Genomic DNA, 15,577 nt, shown 5'->3' on the forward strand with positions numbered 1-15,577 from the left:
GGTGTTTCGTATCCTGTTGGAGTTTTTGCTGTTCAGTTGCAGGGGGTGTTGGTAGTAGTTGACAGTGGGGATAAAGAGGCTATGTTTGGTTCCAATATCCCATCCAAGATCAGCAAATTCTCATTGCCTGCCTAACTGGCAGTTTTTCTCCCATATTCACTGTCGACTATAGCACATGCTGCATCGTGAGGTCCTGACTGATCTATTCCTTTACCTGTCTTTTCCACCTTGGTCTGTGGCAGGCCGTAATGTAAACTTGGGAGTGTTTAGACTGTGATGAAACTTTAGCTACATCTTCATTCTTTTTCTGACCCCTTGGTCTCCTGCTCATGTTTTTAATATACTTATAATTGATTTCCTCTAAGATTGATTAAATGCAGGATTTCTTGGATAGACAATAAAAAAGCTAGTAACACCTAAAACTGAAATAGACAAAAATCAACAGCTTGCTGTCACCTATCCTGCAGTTATCCCTTTTTTGTGCTGCTGACACAGGATCATAAAGGATCATAAAGCTGACAATAGCAAAAGAGACAGTGTATACAAATGTGCACCTTATCTTCCAAAACTAAAAACTAGGTACACACATACATTTATTATGTTATATTTCATATTCTTTAAATTGTTAAAAGTATTGTAGAAAATGTTTTTATGTTACTATTTTTTATTTTTAAAATGAATGTTTGTTCTTATTCTTGAACTTTTAAGCTCTGTAAAGTAGCTTGTCTAATCATTTAAAAGAAGTACTACTACTAGATACAACAGACAGACTACAATTTTACAGTGAGGGGATTTTTCTGCAAAGACATATTTTGCAAACAAAGTAGGATTTAGAAGGACAGAACTGTAAGCGGCAAAATTCTATTTTAAGAAAAGTGAATTTTAAATAATAATTGTAAATACTTTCCACATGTGTGAAAGTAATGCTCTTCAACAATTGATTATATTTGTGCATGCTCACCTCATTGATATGTACTGATAAGGTCTGTTAAAATGACATCAAACAGAGAGGATCTTGAGGTGTTCACCTTGGCCCTAACAAACTCTAAAAGCAGCTTAAAGTGAAAGTATTCTAACTATTATTCTGTTATTTATTGAATTGAAAAGAAAATCCAGGAAGTAGAAGAAACAGAAAGGACAAAGCCATTCAAAATGCGCAATCAATGCTACATCATTTTGCTTTCCATTGAATGCTACAAGACTGTATTAAAGTACCAAGTGTAGCATTTGAGCTTCTACCAGAAAATCAAGTTTGAATTTCAATCAGGGATCAGTGATAATCTATTTCCAGCTATAAAATTTATTTTGTGCACTGCTTAGACTTTGTTTATCATTTTTAAACTGTAATTATAGTGTAGTTTATGAATGTGATGTGTGTTTTTCAGGCTTACATCTAGACAGCAAAAATCTAAAGTATTGGTAGTAATAAAGTAAAACACTACTAATCATCTTCTTCATTCGGCTGCTCCCGTTAGGGGTTGCCTCAGCGGATCATCTTGTTGCATATCTTCCTGTCTTCTGCTCTATTACATCCATCACCTGCATGTCCTCTCTCACCATATCCATAAACCTTCTCTTAGGCCTTCCTCTTTTCCTCTTGCCTGGCAGCTCTATCTTTAACATCCTTTTCCCAATATACCCAGCATCTCTCCTCTGCACATGTCCAAACCAATGCAATCACGCCTTTCTGACTTTGTCTCCCAACCGTCGAATCTGAGCCGACCCTCTAATGTACTCATTTCTAATCTTGTCCATCCTTGTTACCGTAATCCTTTTATTCTTTTCTCACAACATGTTCAGTACTTCATAAAACATTAGTGTATAATCTGGTATTCTTTTCAAAGAATATGTAATTCAAAGTAATAAGAGCACCTCTTGCTGTATGTAACTTGTAGTTGATACTATAATAATTAATATGGAAAATATCCATTGAAGTAAATGGGATGTAATAAGATATTGTTTTGGAAACATTTTGAATTATTTCTTATTTTTTAAGAACTTTTCTTGTCCTTACAGTGGTAAGTGGTACAGTGGGCAAGAGACTAATGTAGCTCAGTGCACTTGGGTTATCCAAAGTCTATCAAAGCACTACTTTTTTTTTTGTTTCTTAAGCTACAAACTAGTTGTACAGCAGACATTATGTAAATGGAAAATCACATTGGCTAGCATTGCTATTTTCAGATTCCGAGCACAGTTGTTGTCTGTGTAGAATTTACATATTCCTTTTGTCTCAGTGGGTTTCTTTCCTCTTGCACAAAGAGAAACACATGTACTAAAATAAAGTGTTTTGAGCTCCAGTTTTCTGTAGAGTGTTATTGTGAATGCCTGTTTAAAAGAGTTTAATTCCACTTGTGACCTTCATTAGGTGTTTTCTAGTGTAACTGTGAGGAATTAAATGGTTCTGGAGAAGAGATGAGTGGGTTAAAAAACACACACACTCTCTGACATACTTGTAGAAATAATGTCAAAACTATTTGTAATTATTACAACAAAATCAATAAAGTACACAAAAATCAAATGGGACAAGCACTGAACTCAAGATTAAAAACATCCATGGCCAGGATGCCACTTTGGTGAGCTCTCCACACAGGAGTATGGGGCATGCAGTTTTGAATATGGACCGCAGCTCATGCAGCGATCAGAGAATGGTGGCAAATTGTAGACACTTTTGTGGAACTTTGTTTTACAGTGATAAGAAGAAGTATTTCCTTGCATTTCCAGTATGTCCTGCATCTTTGTATATTTGTTACAATGAATGGCTTCCTATTTTAAACACAAAGTAATAGAGCTAGAGTGAACTAATATATTTAAGTAATAAAGCTATTCAGCTTGTACTGTCCATGTAAAATTTTAATGCCGCCCTAGTTACTTAGTCATCAAATTGATAATTAGACCCAGCAGCCTTATCGGAACAGTCGGCCCCTTTGAACCTAAACCTCACCATATATTGACCCTTGCCATAGGTGTGAAGTGGTCAGGGCAAGGTTTCTAGAAGAATATTAATTGATCCCCAGGCTTTTATAATAGTTTTCTGTATACAGACAAGTCAAAGTAGAACTCTTTTTGGCAGCAAGGGTACTACTGAGTCTGCCTTAAAGCTAACAAAGCATTTGACAATAAGAACTTCATACATACAAAACATAAAAGTGTAAGTATGATGGTATAGAGATGATTTGTTGCCTTGGGACCTGGAAAACTTTGACATTATTTAAGGAAACATGAATTCTTTACTTTGACAGAATATTTTTAAGGAGACTGTCCAGTCATTTAATCCATGACCTGAAGCTGATACATAATTGCTTATGTAGCAGGACAGTGACCCATAACACAAATGTAGGTCTATAGCTGGATGTCTCCTAAGAAACAAAATTAAAGTTTTTTCTAGTTAAAGTCCTAACTTGAACCCTGTAGAGATGTTATGTCTGAATTAAAATGTTTCTGCAAAGAATTGTGGTCTAAAATTCCTGAAGAGCAACGTGAAAGATTGATATCAAATTATGGGAAGCATTTTGTGGCATTTACTGCTCCTAAAGTTAATGTAGCCAAGTATTGAAATTATGATGGCAATTTCTTTTTCACATAGGTTATAGAGGTGTTGGATAACTTTGTTCCTTAAATACAAAATAGTAACTATCTTAAAATGGTATCTTTTCAGTGAGGTTTCCTTTCTCTACCTTGTGTGTAGGGATCTGAGACCATTAAACAACATTTATTTATATAGCACATATTCATAAAAATGATGTAGACCAAAGTGCTTTACAAGATGACAAACAGAAAGTTACATGAAAGGAAAAGCGAATACAGTAAGGCAATAATATTAAAGAAAAAGTAATAAAGAAAAAGGTAAGACCAGTTGGCTGGGAGGATAGAATAAGCTAAAAAAAAAAAAAACTCCAGATAGACTGGAGAGAAATAAAAAAAAACACAAAATCAGCATGGGTTCCAAGGCCAGAAAGACCACCCAGCCCCAACTGGGCATTCTACCTAACATAAATGTTCTTCAATCAGTCCTTTCTGTCTTCAGGCTTCACCTGATGGAATTTGATAATGCTGACTTTGAGGACAGCATGGACACCCGCCTTTAATCCATCAATTCAGGGGGCAGCATGTTGCCTTGATCAGGTGGTAGTGAAGAGCCGGAATAGACAGCAGAAGATAGTGGCGATTACTACAGATTGTGGATCCCTAAAAAATATAATTCTGTGTCCGTACAGTCTATCAGGAATACATCTAAAATGTAGCTATGAAAAAGCCATATTAAAATGATGTATTTGTAGCAGTTTTTTAAAATGATCCACAGCACTAACCTGCAAATTTCAATCGGTAAAGTATTCCAGATTTTGGGTGCATAACAGCAAAAGGCCATCTCACCATTTCTTTTAAGCTTAGCTCTTGGAATTATAAGCAGACCTCCATTCTATAAAATAACAAACAGAGTATATTAGGAAGGGAAAAATGCTTATTTACAGTGTTTTAGTTAAAGATGCGAGTTAGTAAATATTTTGGTTGTTACTCCATTGCTCGTTTTTTTGTTTTTTTATGGAGAATAGTTTTGCCTTGTTGTAAAGTTGTTAATAGAGTCATATTTTATTTCAATTATCCACTTCATTCTGTATGAATATCTTTTTCAATTAATAAATGTACTGTTACATTTGATATCTACAATGTTATTACTAATGGAAACCACCTACAAAGTTCTCCCCGTTCTAGACAATGTGTGAGAGTGCACATTCTGTCTCTCCTCTCCTTGTAATACCTTTAACACAGAGAGAAGCACACACACACACACACACACACACACACACACACACACACACACACACACACACACACACACACACACACAGAGTTGAGCAGTCTCAAAGTGCTTAATCCAGTCAAGAGTCGGTTTGGGGCAGGGCATGCCTATCTCAGTTGCATTTGATGCAAAGCAGAAATTGAATCCAAAAGGGAGCTGGTTTATCACCTATCCCACTTGTATTTAGACAAATGTTGGGCAGTTTGTTTTTGTGAACATGTTTAAACCAACGTTTGAAAGCAGCAGTTGCCATAACTTTACAGGGATGCAAAAGAAGTTAAATATTTGATAGCCTTTTTGAAACTGGGGCATTGGAGCAGTAATCCAAGCTTTTAATCTCTCGTTTTTCTTCATATATCCCTGGAAAGTGCCAAGACAGCCATGCACATTTCTGACTTTGTAAACATAACTGGAATAGAAGATAGACCATATATGAAAACATCAGTGGTTCCATAAGAAAAAGAGCACTGCCTTGCAATCTCAGTAAAACATCACAAGCATAGTGAATCAGAGATTCTGAAAACTTAATTATTGTATCTTGGAAATGAATACAATTGGAAATACAGAATGAAATGCTTAAAAGAAAGTGACACAGTTTTCCTATCATTTAACAAACTGTTAAGCAGTACATTAATCTGATTAAAAAAAAAAAAAAAAAGTGAAGGTGTTTTTTAGCAAGAGCATGAAACAACTCAAGGTTAATTGTCTGTTTCAATTTGCTGTTATTAAATTCTTCAAATCATTTACCTCTGGCTATTTTGGAAATATGCTGCCATGTTCATTAAACCTGCTATGAAGCAGATGATAAAAGGTTCAGAGTTTGTAGTGTTCCCCGTGGTGTTGCTATCAATGAGTTGGATTTAATCATCTATATATATAATTCACTAAGGCAAGACACCCATGGAAAGCACGCCGGAAGGGGCGTGGATTCACTAAGCCACCGACAAGTAAAACACCTATGACGCACGCAGGAAGGAGCCACGCCGGAGGTGAATCACCAGATGCAGCGTGTAAAACGGTTTGCGAGTGGTATCCCATGGGATCCTTAAAACAATCCTTTACAACTGAGGTTAAAACACAATGAAGTAAGCAGTCTTTAAAAACCTTGTGTTCGGTTACATAGCAAACTGATTTACATGCTACATACAGCAATTCGCATCCGCGACAAACATGCGTCTTCTTAGATGCTCCTGCAGGAACACGGAAAGTCTATGTGAGTTACAGGTGCATCTGGACTGTGCAAAGACGACAACGACTCAAGTGACGAGTTGGAGGTAGGCACATGAGCGATGGCGGTCAGCCAGTTTTCACTCATGGACGATTGTGTGTTGGTTCGTTCCGTGCATGGTTACAATGTTGCTTTTCTTGCTAATTTATTACATTACCGATTTTTCAAATGTTAATTTTCTCCCTGTGCTTAAAAATCATTAAAAAAACGGCCTGATTATGCGGCGTATGGTGCGCCGCGGGTTGGCTAGTAAAGTATAAATCGGTATGTTGTGAGAATTGGAACAATTTTCAAATGTAAAAACAAGGTTTCTCTTTAACTTATGGAAAAGTCATCTTAGAAAGGAAGAGGAAACATGAAGAAAGCATGTGATATCCTTGCAAACTCAAAATTTAAAGTTAATAACAGTGCAGTAACTGTCTTATATTAAGAAGCATTAAATAAAATTGCTACTGCTATTGAAAATTTGTCAGCACCTGCATGCAAGACTGTCTACTCTCTATTCAGTATTAAACACTGTGGGCTGTAACACCCACCTTTTGTTACAGTAGTTTATAGTACTAGGGTGTTGTACCGTGTTAGCCATTATGAATGTAGAGAAAAGCCAAGCAAAATGACACCTTTTATTGGCTAACTAAAAAGATTACAATATGCAAGCTTTCGAGGCAACTCAGGCCCCTTCTTCAGGTAAGATGTAATGTTTACAGTAGTTTAGAAACAAGAAATTTATTATTTATTTTCATGTCTGTATTGAGATTTTATTATAGATGTAATTAATAATAGAACATAGTGTGTGCTCTAAACTGTGTAAAGATGAAAAAATTGTTTCCATGAAATTGCATTTTTGGCCTCTCTTTTTGTGACACATTCTGTCAGCTTTCAGAGAAAGAATGCCCTCTATTAAACAAAGAAGACAGACTTAATGATGGACTTAAAGTTCAGTAAGAAAAACCAGAGAAAGTGAGAGGGACCTTGATGTGAGACACATGACATCTGGCCTCATCCAAATATGAGCTCACCTTATACTTTGTCCCACAGTGAGGGGTAATTGTAGCAAGTGGCTGGGCATGCACATTACTGACATGGCACGGAGCATGCATTAAGTAGAAAAGAAAAAACACCCCCTGTTTCTATCAACCTATGAATGTGGTTGGGGTGATGTGGTTACTAGTATATTTTAATACTGTTTTTCGATGTGGCCAAATACTATCCATTAATGGTCTGATCACTTAAAAAACAATGTCAAATATAAACAGAGCTGGAGGTTGGTTGGACTGCAGAAAGAGAGAGAGAAGAAGAGGTTGTTTCATAAAGGATGCCCAAAAAGGCACTGGAATCTTAAAAAAAAAAAAAAAGTATGGTAAAATGGTATTTACCATTTTATTTATAAATTCTTTTTTTTTCTCTCTCTTTAGAAAAAAAAAAGCATAGTACCCTGATTTTGAAATCTAGTTTACCTCTACACCCTAATAATGTTTTAGTTGTAACCTTAAACTTATGAAAGTAACTTTTGAACAAATTGAATTAATTGTGATGTGAACAACAGTAAATTACAGTAATATTTTAAGTGATAGCACTGCATAAACATATACATTATTTAGATCCTGTCTATTTATTAATGTCTTTAAATTGTCTGTTATTGTTTATTTCCTATTAAGCAGTTTACATAAACTGTTTTTCACACTGATAACCCCAAGCAGAAGAAAAGTACAAAACCTTTCATATTTTTATAAACTATATAACTTAATACAGTCTGATTGAACATGACAAAAACCTTCAAATAAACAGCAAGAAAACTGAGTAATTGTAAAATTTTATATTGAGTGAATTTAGACATTCAGAGTAAAAAGGTTAAATGAAGCAATTGCATCACAAGCACTATCTGTCAGTCATTTTTGGCTTCACAGGCATAGGCTGCAGACTAAGGGTATGTGCAGTCCGTTGGCATGGCCTGTATCTGTATTTTAAAAGAGCACAACAGTATAATAACCTTTCAAGAAGATGCACTACAACTTTCTGCATTATAAAGATAAAGTAATGCATAGATATCAAGTCCTTCTCGCAATGCCCTACTCCTTTAAGGGAACTAACCACAAAGTCTTTTGTCTCAAAAAAAGTCAAAATACCAGAAATTTACCTGTTACAATTGAAGAGCAAAAAATGGCCAATACTAATTTGTAGAGGGTGATGGGTGTATCACCTTTCTGTTTTACGCCCATAACACCTAGCTTTATTATAAACGAAAATAAATATTATGGAAACTTATAAAGAGAAAATAGAATTGAACTCTGCTCTGAATACCATACCTTGTTACAGAGAAGATTGATAAGGTACTTCAGGTCAAGACATAGTTTGATCTCCTATTTCAGTTTATGCATGAGCATGTGTATATTAGTTAGCTGGGTAACATGATGTTTCACCATTTCAACTTGATTTGATCAAGAGGTACCATGACAAAAATATTTTCTAAATAGGAAGAAAGTAATTCATATTACTTAAAATGTGATTTATCACAGCTAATGAGAAAAAAAACACAAAATTATTATTATAATTATTCCAGTTTAACTGGCTGCAAGAACAAATGCACATATGTTTATCATAAGAATGAAAAGTGTGTTGCATTTGTCATGCTAAGTAATGATAAACTGCTGATTTTTTTTTTTTAAACATATGAGATATTGGCCATTGACAAAACCTTATTTTTTTGCTTTAAGCATGCAAAGTAAGCACATTTTTTCTTGATACCCTGCAATTCATCATAATAATAAAAAACAGTGATAATATAAAAATAATATAAACTTATTTCACAGCTTCATATGTAATAGTAATGCATTTTCACTCTTTTACAGTTTCTGTTAATGCCTTGTGTGTCAGCTTTCTGACAAGCCTTTTTTAAATTGAAAAAGACAGCCCTATCACTATTATTACACATTACTGGCAGAAGCATCTTAAAACAGTGAAACTGGTGTTTAAATGTTATGCTAGTATTTAATGAGGCTAGATAATGATAGATCCCACATGTAATGAGGTTATGTGAAAAGGCACTGTCCTTTTACTATATTACTTTCTAATGGGATATGTTTTGTGTTGATGGAAAGAGATATGCCTTGTAACTGAATGCTGATGCCTAGGATTTAGTCATTCATGTAGAATTCTTATCTGAAACCAAAAAAACTATGAAACAAGCTGGAAAGTGGTGAGTCAGCTGCCCCCTGCAGGTGGCATGGAAGAAGAAAATAGGAAGCTGGCTAGTAGTTTTAGTATGCTTGCAAGAAAAATGGAAAGTAGTGCTGATTCCTGGAAGCTGAAAACATGCTGGCTCCTAAAGATTTATTCTGGGTAATCCATGGCAACATGGAGCATGAACATGTGCTTTATGTGATGAGCATGCTTGTTTGCTCTGCTTTCATTTACAGTGGTTGGTATGAAAACTTGCAACTAATTCAGTAAATGCAGTTCCTGAAAGTCTTATCACTGTGTTCCTTTAACAGTAACATCCAAACAGCGCAGTTTTTGATAGTTAAAGGAGAAAAAGTAATATGTGTGATAATATCCAAGCATGAGTCACTTGGGAGAAGTTTTCAGGCATGGTAGCCAGCTCAGGGAGAGTGTGTTGCATTTAGAAGAATTATTCACTTTTGGATATCCTTTTGTGCATATTTTTATAAAAAGTTTTTTTTTATTATTATTTTTTTTATTTTGAGACTGAAGATATAGGCAACGTTGATGCCAAGCTAAAAAGTTCCCTTCCATTTTAAGACATTAAGTGTTATCCTCATATATCTTGTTTTAAACAGAGGATGACTGAGGTCTCTATTACCAACTTCTTGCTTATGCAGAAATTAAGAGTGATTGTCCAGCACATCTGTGTCAGAGGCAAATATCTTCTCTATAAGACATTTCACCATTATTTGTGATCAAAACAACGGTACAAATGGGGTTATATTTGGTCACACAAGTCGTACGTGCAAAAAATTACAGCACAGGTCACTCACTACACGGTACCTTATAGATTGTCTACAATAAGGAACAGTTTGGAGAAAGTGGTGCTGCTGGTCCACACAAGCTGGGTTATGCTAATTAGAGAGTCCAAAACTTACTCATGAGTTTGTTGATCAGACTTGATCGAATGACAGTGTTAAGTAATAAAATATAATCTATATACAGTATTCTTGTTTAGCAATGTTGTTCCAAGATGGTTAAGTACAAGAGATATGGCATTCTCTTTGGATTGGTTGTGGCAATGAACAGTCTGAAGGTAGTCCAAAACTATATGGAGTTAAGTTTAATGTTTCCCAGAACCACTCTCACAAAGGATTTCATCACATTGGTAGTGAGTGCTAGCAGCCAGTAATCTTAAGAACAGTCCTCTTTTTTCTTTGGTATAGGAGTAATCGTCATCTTTTGGAAGCAGATGGGAACCCTAGATTAAAAATGTCATTAATAGGAGGTTTGTGTAACATGCTCTTATACACTACATTTATGGACTTTGACATGTTTGAAAATCCTGCTAACATCATTTATTGCAACAGTAGGCTATAATATTTGGTATTGCCATATTGACAGAAACAGTCTAAAGTAGGAATTTTAATATTTCTCTCTTCCATTCTTTGATATCAGCAGGGAGAAATTTTTTCCTGTTCCCTGCATTAGAATCCTTTCAGCTGTGCGATGTTCTAGGGTTGTTCTTGTGTGCATAGCCCATTTCAAATTATTCCACAGCATTTCAATGGGTTTCAGATCGAGGCTTTGACTTGGCCATTCCATTCATTCCTTTCAGCCATTCTTTAATGGATTTACTAATATGTTTATGGTCATTGTCATGTTGCAAGGTCCACTTTAGGTTGGTTTTCATTCTTTCGACAGATGGTCTCAATTATCATCAACCACCTTCTGGTACAATGAAGAATTCATAGGCCCTGATGCAACAAAGCAGCCCCAAACCATAGCATTTCCTCCACCATACCTTACATTTGGTACCACATCCTTCTGGGCATGTTTAATGATAATATGGCTAATAAAGTATTAACTTTTGCCTTGTCTGTCCAGAGCCCATTGTTCCGGAAATCCTGGTTCTTTTCCTAGGTGTTTATGGGCAAGCTGTAGTCTTGCCTTGATGTTCTATCTGGGCAGCAGAGGTTTCCTTCTGGCATATCTGGCAGCCTCTGTCTAATGATAGGATTGTGTACTTTGACATCAACAGTTCTGAGAGACTTATTTCAGCATCTTCCATTTCGCTCTGGGGCTGATCTTGCTGGGAATGCATGGCCTGGAAAAGTTGGCAGTTGTTTGAAATTTTGTAGATGACCTTCCAGACAGTGTAATGGTTTATTTTGTTTTTTGAAGATTTTTTTTCAACTCCCTTCCCAAACTCATAGGCATCTATATATAACCTTATTTTTGAATATGCTTGGAGAGCTAGTAAGGATATTCATTTTAAAAGTGTTCATTCCCACAGCTAAAGTGAGCTGAAGATTTGAACACCTTGTAATATCTTGTTTGATATTTTTATATCATGTTGCAGAAATTCTGTCTAAAAAGATCTTTGAATTTTCTTGTGACTGTTTGAGACCATATGCATAAAGTGTTCTAATGTATTATTTGAAGTACATATGTCTTCAGATTTATTTTCTAGCAGATTTAGCACAGTCAGCAAAGATGAACTCGAATGTAAACATGAATAGCAATAGTTATTGTAAGAGGTTTTGGCAATTTTGGGCATCCCTGTCTTGTGTAAAGTGATCAAAAATTGTTTGTTTTCCCGAACTTGGGTTTCTTGGCTAGAATATAGTAAATTGTTCCCAAGTTCAAATACTAGGTCCAAATCCAAATTGGAGTAGTATTCTAAAGAGAGGTCCCCATTCTATATAAGATGCTTTTTCAGCATCAGGGATACCATTGGTGTATACTCTATATTAAACGATTATAGGTTTCACAATATGTGTCGGCCATTAAACAAGTCAATTTGGATCCTGAATTACTGTTGAAGGGAACACCCTTTTTATTAATTTTCTCAAAAACATTTGCCAATTTCATAACAACAATTTGGTGGCATGATTCCACAGTGGTAGCGCTTCCCAGGTCCTCCCTGTGTGGAGTTTGCATGTTCTCCCTGTGACTGCGTAGGTTTCCTCCCACTGTCCAAAGACATGAAGAGACTGAAAGTGAAGTGACAACATTAAATTGGCGCAAAAGTGTGTTTGATCTTTGAGTGTTTGCATGTGTGTTTGCCCTGCAATGGACTGTCCAGGGTTTTTTCCTGCCTTGTGCCCGATGGTAGATCTCTTAGACTCAAGCACCCCCTACAGCCCTGGTCGGAATTAACCAGGTTAGAAAATGACACAACCTGACATCAATTATCTAAACCCATTTCCCCAGAATTCTAAAATGTCGATTAAGTGGAGACTTGTCATGGCAACATTTAGTGCAAGGCAAAAACCAAATTTGAATGCACATCAGTCAACCATAGGGCACATCCTCTTAGTCTAGGTCCACTTACCTCATGTGCATCTTTGTAAAGTAGTAATAAAATGAATATTGATGGACATTCAACTTTCTGTAATTTTTCTTACTGTCAAGCAGATTAGCAGTAGTCCATACTGCCTGCATGTTGACCTGACAAAGAAAATGAGAATCTTTGACTGTGCATGTCAAAGTTCTGTCTTGAATTTAATAGATACCTGTCAGTCATGAATGAGCTTCAAAACCATTTCTGAGGTTCTGGGACTCCACTAAACCACAATGAAATCCATACTCTCCAAGTGGAACACACTTGGAGCAGTAGTGAGTCCTCCCAGGGGTGACTGGCCTTCCAAAGTTACTTCAAGAACACAGCATACAATCATCTCGAAACTGCAGACTTCTGCATTAACAAATGTCAGTGTTTATGACTCTACAGTCTGAAAGACATTTTTCAAAAGTGGGATTCATTAGAAAGCAGCAAAGTGGAAACTACTGCTAACTAAGAAGAACATAAATGTTTGTCTTTCATTTGCCAGGAACACCTGGATGGGAAAATGTTCTATGGATGGATGAGACAGAAATGGAACTTTTTGGACAACATGAATCTTAATATGTCTGGTGCAAAGAAAGCAGCACTCCACGGCAGCAACATCATTCTCAACAGTCAAACATGGTGGTGGTTTGCAGCATCAGGCCCCGGACCATTTGTCATAATTGAAGGATGCAGAAATTATGAAAATTAGAAGATTGCCTGGTCATCCATCCTTGACCTAAAACTGAAACATATTTGGGTCATGTTGCAAAATCACAAAAGAAATTCCACATCCAAATTGGTGAAATAAAATATAATTAAAGTTTTGGCCTCCACTACTCAAAGTTCACCTAAAACTAATAAGAGAAGCTGTGGCAGACCTGAGCTTGAAGCATGTCTTTAAATAAAGTAGTTTTTTCAAAATTCTTCCACAGCAACATGAAAAGATTAACATTGTATTAAAGCAGTTTGGTTGAAGACCTGAATCCATTCAGTGTTAAAAATTCGCTGTAATAGAGAAAATCGGTATATGGAATTTTGTGCAAATACTATTTTGTGTTGATGTTTTGGGAAGGCAAAATTTTCATAATTGTAAATGGCATATTTATATCTGTATGTGAACATGTGAATACAAGTGTAACAGATACATATAAATATCTTTAGTCATGTACATGTACCTTTTGATAATGTTTTGGTCTCTTTCTCCTCTGTACAATTTCTAATTGTCCTAGCATATTGTATTCTATTCATTGCAGAAAAATAAAGAAATGTATTGGTGAAAACAGCACATTTAAAATAAAGTATTTGCTGGTAACAATTAGTGAATTAGTAAAAGTATTTTAAAATCCTTATCTTTCTAAACTTTATCACTGTATTTTTACAAAATCATCTTTGTTGTTTCTCCCTAGAACAATGCCACAGAAGAGGCTGAAGCGAAGGTAAGATACTTCCCAGCAAATGGAGTCCCCACTATATATTTAAACATGATCTTGGAATAGAAAAGAACTTTGGCACATATCCATTGATCATTTTCCTTTTGGCACCAACTTGTAATCATGAATTGTCAGTTGCACTTGTCATAAATAAGTAAGTAGGCTGTCATTAGGGTGGCACATTTATAGTTTTTCCATATAATTTTATTAGCATCTCTAAAAGTTTGAATCCTGACATCTTCAAAATATGTTCCATGTGACAGTAAAAAAAAAAACAAAACATAGTCTCATTTGTTAAATACTGTATCAATACATATTTCAAGGGAAAAAAAAAATAGTTTCAGTAAATTTAAATGGAAGACCAAATTAATTATTCCATTCTTATTAACTGACTCTCAGTAATCTGTACTGTAACTTGAATGCCATCTTCAAGCAAGAAGGCAGCTGTTTATATTTAGGAAATGCTTTTCTCTCATATAGCAAATCTGCAAATAGGAAGTCACTGTCTTTGTGGGATTTTAAGGCACTTCATCAATTTCACCAAAATGTGTACTGTATTTTTTTTCTTTTATGGATTGCATCAATAAATGATGTAAGACAGGAAATAAAACTAAAGTGAACACACTCTTTACTTTTAGGATGTTCTTCTAGAACAAGACGGTGCTCTCTTTTCGTTTCCTGCTGCTATTTCTGGACAAGGAGACGTAATAAACTGGGATTTATGTTTGTATTTTTCAATAGTTTTTCTAGTGCGCCAAAGTTTGCAGCGAATTTTCCTATAATGTTATTTTTTGATTATGAGTATATCACAGAATTTCATTGTGTTGTGTATTATCTGAAGAAAAATGTGGATTTTGTTTTTTTATATATAGTTGGAGCTAAAATTAGCTCCTTGTAATATGTTAGCTTAATAGAAGGTGAAATATTGTTGCAAATAGAAAAATAGTGCTTGTAAATATTTTTGCAGATTTGTAATATATTTTTATACCATAAAATGTACTGTAGATTTTTTTGGCATGAAAACTAAATTGTATATACTGTGGTAGGAATAATGTTGAAGGATTATGTAATTGATTAGTGCTAAATAGCTGTTTGAAACAGGCGCACCTTTCTTGCTAACATTATTTAATTAGCAGACACTATGTGGATTATGTGCTGATTCTATATTTGCAGACACTTCTGTTTTGTATCTTTAAAAGTGCTGTTCTGGATTTAAAGCTTAAACAGAATTAATTTAATATCTGATCATGTGAAATACTGAATGTGTATATCTAAATAACGTTTTTGTTTTTTTTTTAGTTTATACAACTTAAAAACAATAGCTGTACCATTAAGCACTTGATTATTCTTTTGCAAATTCTGTATTTTAAGGGGAGAAAAAATAAAATGTGCTTTAGCTTTTGCTGTTAATTAAGTTTTTGTAATAAAACAAAACATATGAAAAGCTTACCCAAGAGGTGTGATTTGGATTTTTTTTTTGTTTGTAGTTGATGCGTCTGAAAGTACTACATCTCCTTTTATGCCTGAACTTTGAAGAGTCACAATTTTCTCTAATTTACCATTAATAATATTTTTTTCCTGTGAAATTAAGCTTTTTCTAGTGAATTAACCACTGTACACAAGAA

The 15,577-nt window shown here is 35.1% G+C and overlaps 1 protein-coding gene across 2 annotated transcripts in view; it reads left to right on the forward strand.

The window, feature by feature from the left end:
- The window catches only part of aebp2 (AE binding protein 2), a 93,517-nt gene extending 78,707 nt beyond the window's left edge, over positions 1-14,810 (forward strand). The window contains exons 8-9 of one of the 2 annotated variants that reach the window (XM_039769761.1): positions 13,929-13,958; positions 14,591-14,810. In XM_039769761.1, the coding sequence (XP_039625695.1) occupies positions 13,929-13,958; positions 14,591-14,603 (43 nt within the window). In that variant the 3' untranslated portion in view covers positions 14,604-14,810. Of the gene's footprint in view, positions 1-13,024; positions 13,808-13,928; positions 13,959-14,590 lie in introns of those variants that run through there. The other variant, XM_039769762.1, reaches the window with a different exon arrangement.
- Positions 14,811-15,577: the final 767 nt, after the last annotated feature.

This window comes from Polypterus senegalus, chromosome 11 (assembly GCF_016835505.1).
Source record: "Polypterus senegalus isolate Bchr_013 chromosome 11, ASM1683550v1, whole genome shotgun sequence".
NCBI classification, from domain to species: Eukaryota; Metazoa; Chordata; class Cladistia; order Polypteriformes; family Polypteridae; genus Polypterus; species Polypterus senegalus.